General features: G+C 41.1%; 1 protein-coding gene across 1 annotated transcript; it reads right to left on the bottom strand.

The window, feature by feature from the left end:
- Positions 1–2,687: 2,687 nt before the first annotated feature.
- Positions 2,688–9,031, bottom strand: LOC133919871 (protein DCL, chloroplastic-like). Its single transcript, XM_062364414.1, has 3 exons — positions 8,360–9,031; positions 3,602–3,716; positions 2,688–3,152 (listed from the first exon to the last, which is right to left on the bottom strand). Exons 1-3 carry the CDS (start codon positions 8,773–8,775, stop codon positions 2,979–2,981), a joined length of 705 nt encoding a protein of 234 aa, XP_062220398.1. The 5' UTR covers positions 8,776–9,031; the 3' UTR covers positions 2,688–2,978.
- Positions 9,032–10,189: the final 1,158 nt, after the last annotated feature.

The following is a 10,189-nucleotide window of genomic DNA, read 5'->3' on the forward strand; positions in this document are numbered from 1 at the left end:
GCCACGGGATGCAGAATTACCGTCCTGCCCACGTCCCGCCGGGTACGGCTCGTTCGCATGTGTTTCCGTGTATGAGCTCCCTCCGGAAATGATGTCCTGCTCTCTTTATTTTTTTACTATTTTAAAATGTTCTCCTGTTTGATTTGGCTTTACAAAACGAACTTCTCAGTCACCATACAAGCCTTCTGGATGACAAACATAAGCTACATCAACTGCTTCATTTCGCCGTAAGAGTAGGAGGCCACAGCGCTTCAAAGCAGTTATGCGATATCGTATTCAGTAGAGAGAGAGAATACACTGTCAAATTCAGATGGACAACAAAACCACCAAACCAATTAACTGTACATGGAACGAAAGGGACGAGCAGATGTTTACAAGACGGCAAACCGTATAGACAAAGCTGCCACGGTTTGCTTATTGCTGAAGAAGAGGAGGTGCCCGCCCTTCTATCGTGGAATTTTTAAATTTTGGCTTTTTTTTAAAAAAAACTTTTTTTATGTATGGATCTTTTATATGGCATCATGACTATTGACGCTATTATTAAATAGCACGGATCTATTTATAGAATATATTTTTAAAATAGAAAAAATATAAAATTTTCAGTCCTTTCGTCCCACCCAAACATCCCAGTATCCAATTGAGAAATTTCAATTGACTAACAACATCCAAGGGGCAGTTTGGTAATCTCGCAGCAACAGCTAGTGTATGCGGCTACCATGTGGGGGAGGGGGTGCTGGAAAATTATCGGCACGTTTGGTTCATGACTAATTTTGCCACATATTACTGTCTAAGGTTAGTCTTAGATAAATTTTGACAAAATATTATGCTTATGATATTAGATCATGAGACTAAAAAATTAGATAAATTGAAATGATAGTAATAATTAAACATTATCTTACAAAAATGAAACTGACTAACCTTAGATATGTTAAATATAGTTATAATCCAAACATGTCAACTAGATCGCCCATCCCAAGCACCATTGCGAGGACTTAAAACATGAGGCCCTACGCAGGGACCGACGTCTAGATACACCGGCAAAGGAAAGAGAAAGGAAAACGTCCCATGAGCCGCCGTAAGGGTCGGGGTCGCTCATCGGCGAGACGCCCGGGCCGCGTGCGGGTTCAGTGAGCGCAGTGTGCTTGTTTATCTCTGTTCGGACTTGGGACCATATGACAAGGAGCGGTGGGAACTGGGGAGTTAATATGGACTTGAACCACCATTTTCAGGCTTGGTTCATGTTTAACGAGTGTTAACATGATGGCTGGACCCAGTTCTTGGATGTTGCTTAAGGTGAGAGCTTTTTTTTCAAACGGATGACAAGAGAGCTACCAATTATATATTAGGAGTAAAAAGAGAGTATCAGCAAAACAAACAACATGCCTATAAGTCACTATGGCTCACCAGCCGCATAAACTATTATCGCATAAATACCAAACTGCACTCCAACAAGATTAGGATAAGACTAGCAAGAAAATGATCGATTTAGGCAAAAGCAAACACAATATTTTATTGGTTGAAATCCTTCTTAGCCTTGATTACGATTTGGATGGGTGTCAAGTCCTTATTTTAATAGGTTCTACGTTCCTTTCCTTCCAAATATTTCATCAAAAGTATAAAACTAGCTCATGAAACTCTCTTCGAGCTTAGTGAACAAAGATCTTTTGTGCCACTTCCATCACCTATTAATTGAATTACCCTCATCCAAACCCGGCATGGAAACAAGGTTGAACCTGCTAAGCATAACGCTGAGATTTTTTTTAGAAAAAGAAATATCTTTATTCCGATCTTTATACAAGACATGCATGTACTAATCATCTATTATCACAAAGTCTGGACATAGCTGTAAATAAGGAATCGACAAATAGCTCAGACTTTTAAAAGTAAACATGATAAAAATCAAACTTAAACACAAAGTTTATTAGTAGACCATCTATGTTTAATGAAGATCTCCATAATAGTTATTTCCAAGGTGCGACATTCCACTTTCATAGTTTTCCTTGCTACCTCCTTCGGAAGGAGAGATCGGGTCCAATAAATACTCTAAAGATAACCTGAGTATAAGAGTTATACTCAGATTTTGTCTTACCAAACACTCATTTGCCCCCACTAAGAATTGTAATCTCATAGTTAAGTTAAAGTTTCATAGTCAGCTTCTCAACAAGTGTGCTACAGACTTTGATGGTACCAAACCAAACGCAATATGAACTATCCTCCGTGTGAATTTAGCAAACTGGCAATCAAATATCGGCCGAGATGGGTGGTTCGCACCTCGGAACCAGTGGCCATACGTTTGAGGCTGCCGCCCGCGGCCCTTGTCCTTTGATGCGTGCACAAGGGCAACGTGATGTGCCAGACAGCGGGCGCCTCTTGGACGATGCCAACCTCCCGGCCCGGAGGCGCGCCTGGGCCACGAGCCTGTGGGAGGCAGCTAGAGACCAAGCAAGCGCACTCTCGTTGTCATCAGGATCCCTACCTTTCCAACCTCCAATCTGAAATTTGGAAGCATCCTGCTGGCAACATCTGTGCAAGAAATTACCAACATGCAATCTGCTGCCTTCTAATTCAGCAGGAACAAACGTGAACTGATCCGGCATCGCAAATATGGTTCAGAAAATAGGCAGACAGCAATCGCACACAAGCTCGGAGCTTCCGAAAACATCAGGTAAAATGGAAAGAGCAGCAGCAACTTATGAAGGACGAACCATATTATAGCTCCTTTTGCAATCTTATTGCATGTGTGTGCATTACGCAAAGAACAGTAACAGTATGTCAGTATAAACATGCTGCTAAGTGCTAACAAGCTAGCAAGTGAATAGGGCACCAAAAGTTCATCTGCAAAACAGTAACCTATATATCTAAGCTTAGAACGGAACAATCCACATGGATTTGAACAAATGTGAAATCACATTAAGGCCATGTGGACAAAATCAATATCACAGAAATATTACAGTGAAACAATAGTACTGGCATCTACTTCAGTAATCTTGTCTCCTGCGGAAATGCCTGAGAATGAAACTATCGGCATACAAGGGGTACTTTTGTCGGATGAGACCTTTGATGCACTTCCAGAACGAAAAATCAACTTGCTCACCATCCTTCCTAACTATGAATAAACACCTGGAGTTTTCAAATTCCGGATGTAACCCTACCTGCAAAATGATACTAAATGTTAGTTCCCAGATGGATCAAATGAACAACAAAGGCAAAACTCACTAATAGCATTTCCATAAGATCAAGCGAAAACTGACATTTGAATTTCTGAGCTATACTTAACTAAGAGCTGGCCATTCACTGGTAAAGCATATAAAAGTCAACCAAATAAACTCTTTGAATTTGCCAAAAAAAAAAAAGATGTCTCTGTTCCAAATAGAAAACATTCTGATATTTGTTGGCATCATGTGACTATTTGACTTAACTCCTTGACACATCAGCACACAAAGTTGACATACGCCGATTGAGACCGATTGAGAGTAAAGCTCAAGGCTCAACAGCAACAAGGGATATAGAGACAGTTGCAGATTTAATTTCTTAACTCTCTATTTCTTAAAGACAATAACTAGAGTGATTTACTCTGTTAATTTTTAAGGACACAACGTACCTTGATGTAGTCAATACCACATCCAATTTTCTTCTCATATTGTGGATGGTATGGAAGCAACCTTTCCATAATAGCCTTTTCATGTCCAGGACTCAGCCGATCACCGCTCTCATACCTGCAACAGTTTCTCAAAGTGAAAATTTAATAAAAGAAAGAACAATATGTAATTATAGCATATACTGCAAGATGCAATAACTAGCTTAGGAAGATGATTATACTTCATGCTGTTCAAAAATAAAGATAAATGAAATCTTAGTTAAACCTAACAAAAGTTATGCAATCCTTTTGTACAGTCAGTTCTGTTTTAAAATTGGATCTTGCTGATTGTTGGATGATTATAGAAGCACATGGCATGCCTAATAGGCTAACACTATATAAGAACTATCATTAAATAAAGCAAGTGCTGACTTTCTGTGGTCCATTAGTCAGGAGCCATAATAACGAACAGCATATGTTTTATATAACAATGCAATGTCTTGTTTTTGACATAGCAACCAGCCAACCATCAAACTACTATGTCAAATGGAAGTTATTAAACTCACAGACCACACTAAATTAAAATTGTATACACACAGTGCAGCGTAGCAGAATGGACCGAGTTTTAACAATAGTCTCTCATGTTCTGCATAATATGAGAAACTAAGTTGAAATATGTCTTGGTTTATGTGTGATGAGTGATCGATAAAGTTGTCGATTTGGTTTATCTTGTTTCGGATTGCTTGAGCTTGGTTCGCTTTCTGTCTAGAATCCGGAAGTTCAGTCCAGAATCCGAAACTTTCGGTCCCAAGCCGGAACTTCCGGATAAACCAGAATTCGGAACTTCTAGATTGATGCGAAAGCTGAGACAGAGAAGGGTCATTCGGAGCTCAATCCGGAATCCGAAACTTCCGGATGAACAATGTTTTCAGCTCTAATGAATAGTATTTTCAGCTTTGGATTTCTTTTATGCATTGGAACTTTTTGGGATGTGCTTTGAATTGATTTGAGGTTTTAATTGAGCATTTTGATTATGGTATAATTAGAGTTAGAGTTAGAGATATGTGTTTGCTTGTCTCGTGATGTGTAGATAATGGATGCAATTTAGCGGCCGACGGCGAGATGGTAGGAGCCAAGCAGAGTGCTTAGTGCCGGACGATCGTGGAGGCCGGGGGGAGTCAAGGATAATCTTAGCTTTACACGTGAAGGTCAAACAAAATATAAACATTGTACTGTATTTTCTGTCTTTGTCAAATATTTAGTTCATGATAGAGCCTTAGTGAGCATGTGTTACTTGTGTCTCAAAGACATTACTTGATAATTTGAATAATCCTGAAAAAAACAAGTTTCATGTGCTTAAATATGAATCAATACGGTTATCTTTATGCTTCATGTGCTTTGTCAAATAAGTGAACTCATGGTTGCTAAAGTCAATTTGAGGATAAAATGAATTAAAGGAAATGTGACTAAATGTGTAATTTTTCTTAAAACATTTGATCTAACTAAGTCTTAGTTTTATATGTAAGCGTTTGCAAAGCCTACTCTTATGAATGCTTGCTTGCCTAGTTTGAGATTGAAGTTTGCTAGTCCTTAATATCTGTATTACCTCGGCTCGAGTGGATGCTAATGTGGTGATCAATTTAAACATGATTCGGCTATATGAAATTAAATGTGCCAACCAATTTTTCAGGTTTAGCAAAATCTTCAGGTTTCTTCGAACCAAAATCTTTGTGCTTTGAGGATTGTCAATGCACTTATCAAGAAGGAGATTGAGAAACTAAGTTGAAATGTATTTTGGTTTATGTGTGATAAGTAACTAATAAGGTTGTCACTTTGGTTTGTCGTGTTTCGGATTGCTTGAGCTTGGTTCGCTTGAAATTCAGTTATGTCTAGAATCCGAAACATCTGGCCTAATCAGAATCTGGAACTTCCGGGTTAACCAGAATCTGTAACTTTAGGGTTTAATCCGGAACTTCCATATTTATGCGAAAGCTGAGACAGCGAAGGGTCATTCGGAGCTCAATCCGGAATTTCCTGAATGCAGAACTTTCGTATGAACAGTGTTTTCAGCTCTGATGAATAGTATTTTCAGCTTTGAATTTCTTCTGTGCATTAGAACTTGTTGTGAAATGCTTTGAATTGATTTGATGTTTCAATTGAGCATTTTGATTATGGTCTAACTGGAGTTAGAGTTGGAGATATGTGTTTGCTTGTTTCATGATGTGTAGGTAATGGATGCAACTTGGTAGCTGACGGCGAGATGATCGAAGCTAAGCGGGGTGCTTGGTGCCGGACAATCGAGGAGGTCAAGCGAAGCATGAAAGATAGATGAGAGATGATGTGTTGACAAAATCAAGCGAAATGGATGCTAGTGTAAGTGACAAAGCGGCCTGAGGAATTGGGAGCAAGAGAGACTTACAGGTGGTCAAGATCGCAAGACAGAATACATATGTCGATATTAGGATGCTTGTCAAGCAAGTGGCAATGAGTCACGCTTTTAGAAGTGTGCAAGGGGTTTCGTGGTTTGGCCTCAATAACCGTGGGAAGGATAGAAGTGCATGTGGCATCATCACGAAGTTTGCGTCGACGCAAAGCTAATTCATGAAGGCGTCACGATCGTTCGATGGATAAAGGAGAAAATAGATTAAAATGCTTTCAGTGATAGGTAGGAGTACTATAAGAGAGAAGTATTTTAGGGACAAGTTAGAAAACTTAAGGATCAAGAACGTAGTCTATAAATAGAGGGGGAGTGCTAGTTGAGCTCCTGGAACCAGCCACTTGAGTCCTTTGAGCAATTCATATGAGAGCCTTGTGTTAGGGTTTTAGAGAAGAGAAAAATAAGTGCTTAGCCTATGTATTAGGTGTAAGCTTTTGTATGCAAAAACTCTGTAATCCGTCTAAAATATGGCTGACCTCTGCAAAAAATGAAATTAATATTTTTACATATGATTTGTATTCCTCTCCTTCTAGTTTTCCTTTGTTGGTTCCCTTATATTTTTGCAAGTTTTTCATTTTCGGTTGTGATTTTCAATTTCGTGCTTGAGCTGAAAGTTTTCATGCTGTTGGAGTTGATCTTCTCGTTGCCAGAGACATAAAATTAGCGTACAAAAATATACAATTGGGTATTGAATTCCCTTGCCTCTAATCCATCGACTTGGAGACCGTCTTCATCCGGTGTTCATCTTTTGATCTTTAGGTGATCTTCCCAAGTTCCAAGATTTGTGTGAGGATAAGTCATGGATTGGTTTACTGTCGAACCTAATGTTCGATTCCAACCATGAGACTCACCTTTTGTTGGATTTGCAATTGTGGATTTTGAATTTCGAGTTGTTGTTCTGTCCAACCCGAAACTTCCAGATTGAAGTATCACTTTGTGATAGAGAACCTCGATTCGGAAGTTCATCCGGAACTTCCAAAATCCAGATATTACGGATTTCAGGAATAGTGTTTTGAGCACTGAATTCTCTTTCTTGTTGGATCTTTTGTTGTCCTTTGAGTGTGTCTTTTTGTCGAGTTTTCGCTATTTTTTTGTTACGCCTTGTTGCGATACTCTTGTAAGGTGCGTTAGGTGATAAAATAGAAAAAAACCATCTGTTTTAAAAGAAATTTGTTAAGGCGTCTAATCACCTTCCCTCTGGTCGCCATTTACGGTCTTACACAATGTGTGAAGACTTGTTTTATACACAAAACTTAGCGTATAGTAAAACTGACATTTTTTGCCAAGTTGCATTGTCTGCATGAAGGGAAAGGGAACTAGAAAGCACTCATATGGCACTACACAAACAACATGGTATCTTAGATAACATCATGACCTAATTGGTTGCCTAAATCATTCCATCAGATGCAGCAAGTGATGCAAGTACATGAGTTCGTTTTGTGTGTTTGGTATATTGTTAATTATATCAATTAGCAACTGATCATTTGCTGAGATGATGTGTGGCTGTTAGCGACACAGGAGATCTCATCATTTTCAGCTAAGCCTGGCAAGGTTGGAGAAGGGGAAATAGTGGCTCAGTGAAGTCTTGTTGGCTGTCTCATGCCGTTGAGATCCAGCAAGGCCCACTTTGGCAGCCACAACTCGCTGGAATCTTCTTCTTTTTTCCAAGCAAGGAGGGAACAGAGTTTGGAATAGATTATCGAAACTAATGTGCGTGTTGAAATAGCTCAGATGCTTCCGCTAAGACCCATTTTCAGAATTTCGCCGGCACATAGCCATGTACTATGTTTCAAAAAAACATAGCCATGTGCTACAACCGACTGAGATTAAACAAGATCAAGTACAATCAGGTGATAAGAAGTAGGGCGTGCTAAAAAGTACGAGGTATTCGGGTAGATATTGCCAATTCTTTTGCGACATAACGTTGTGCGCCCTCCCCTCAAACTATAACATAAAATTTACACTAATTCACTATACGTTCATCCAACCAATTAAACAAAACCAACTCACCCCTCATTCATAGCTCTCAACATAGGGCATATTGTGTTGTCCAAGTCCAACATCAAACCAATTGCCACCGTTATCTGAGTGGAACTCCATAAAAAAATCTAATGGTAATTGGTCCAATTGTGCTTCCATCAATAGATGTCATTTGCATTGTGTGTCGTGCACGATAAGTTTAGCTCGCACACCATATGTTCGATGAGCTGCATTTGGCTGTGGGAGTACGTGGAGACAGCAAAAACAAAATCATTCCAATGACACTAGTGTGAATGACTAACTTCGTGATGAGTTTCTTGTGTTAGCCGACAAAGCAAAAGGCGAGAAAGGGAAAAGTTGCGTACTTGCCGGAGTGGAGGATCATCCGGACGAAGCCAACGAGCGGCACGGTGTCCTCGAGGATAAGGTCCTCCCAGTCCACCCACTCCCTCTCCGGCGCCTTCCTCCTCCCTTGACCTCCTTCATCCGGCGCCTTGTCCTCCCCCGGGACATCAAACGAGGATTCCGTGTCGCTCTCCCTCTCCTCCGTCGACGTGGTAGTAGCCACCTCCGGCCGCCGCAGGATGGCCGCCGGGTCGGGCGGCGCCGCGCCTTGCTCGTGCGCCCTCACCGCCGCCACGGCGCGGCCATGCCCGCGCCCTCGGCCCCGGGTGACCAGGGAAAAGATCGAGGCGAGGTGAACCCCAGGTAGGAGACGAAGGCGGGTTACAGCGGGCACGGCCACGCCCATGGCGTGCGCGCGCGGCGAGGGGAAGGGCATGTGGGGCGAGGCGGCTGCGCTTTGGTGGGTGGGTCCGGGCGTCACGGCATGGTACGGGCGCGCCGTGTCGCGATCCCGGACTCTCGCGGTGGGGTGGTCGGCGGAGGGAGGGAGGGGGCGTCGCGTGGCGGTGGCTCGTCGGGATTTTTTCGAATTCCGGGGCCGGTTGGGTTTGGGTTGAGCGGCGGGTGGGGGGATGGCGCAAGCAGTGGCTGGGAAGTTAGCCGCGAAGCCCGCGATACTGCATGGAGTGGATAGGTATGTGCCTGGTCTTGTGCCCAAGACGAAACAGAGCCAAACTCCCTGTTTATTTGGGTTAAGCTTAAGCTTCGGTTTAAAACCAAAAAAATTATAAGCCTAAATAGGAGGCTTTTCAATGGAGCTTTTTAAAAAGCCTAAACCACTCTATAATTAATAAGCTTAAGACATTTAGAGGTGCTTTTTAGCTTTTTTATAGGTTAGAACTAGACCAATACAATTAAACTTAACAAAAATTGTCCACCATTGTCGTTCATTACGTTTTTTAGCATTAAATTTTCCATTCATCCTAGGAAAAAAAAAGGCCAAGTTGCCAAGCAACCTAGCTTATGCTTTTAACCCAAGGTAGGATAAACTCCTTTAAAAAAAAAAAAAAACTAGCCATAAGCTGCTTACTTATAAGCCTGACCTAAAATAAATAGGCTAGATGAGGCAATTTTTTCTTTTAATAAAACCTTCCGATTCAACTCGAGGATAATGAAAGATTGAAGTACATAAGTTTCAACTTTTCACCTAGATGAACAACTTGTTGTAATGGAGTCTTTCGGACGATGACATGCTGAATTTCTTGATCTTCCGTCATCAAAGATCCGAGATCATGTAATGAAATACAATTGCCAACGATTATGGAAGCAAGAAGTAGATTTTCAATCACCTTTGAAAACGTGTAGATCTACTCTTGATAAGCGTGTTCAGTAACACATTTTGAAATTTTGGTAAGGAGTATCTGGCGTACACATACTCATTAAGAAGGAGAGCAAGTTCATAGCAGATGAGCGAAACGCTGGAGGGCGTCTACTAACAACGTACTCATTAAAAAGGAGATGAGCAACCAAGTTCAATTCTAAATCTAAAATATAAAGCCAAGAATATGTTTGGTGTTAAGCACCCAACCAACGACTTCAGATCGAATCCAACCCCTCCGATGCCTCACTGCGTGTTCTACCTGATTCGCTTCCTATTTTCCTGCCATATTTTCACATATAGAAATAATTGTTTAGAAACCTCCAATCAATTTAGAAACATATAATTAATAAGCAATATGTTTAGTGTTGAGCGCCCCATCTAACGCCTCCCGATCGAATCCAATGCCTCCGACGCCTCCTTGAGTGTTGTGCCTGATCTGCGTTGCGTCTTCTTTCCTGTTCACATATAA

This window comes from Phragmites australis, chromosome 5 (genome assembly GCF_958298935.1).
Source record: "Phragmites australis chromosome 5, lpPhrAust1.1, whole genome shotgun sequence".
Lineage (NCBI taxonomy): Eukaryota > Viridiplantae > Streptophyta > Magnoliopsida > Poales > Poaceae > Phragmites > Phragmites australis.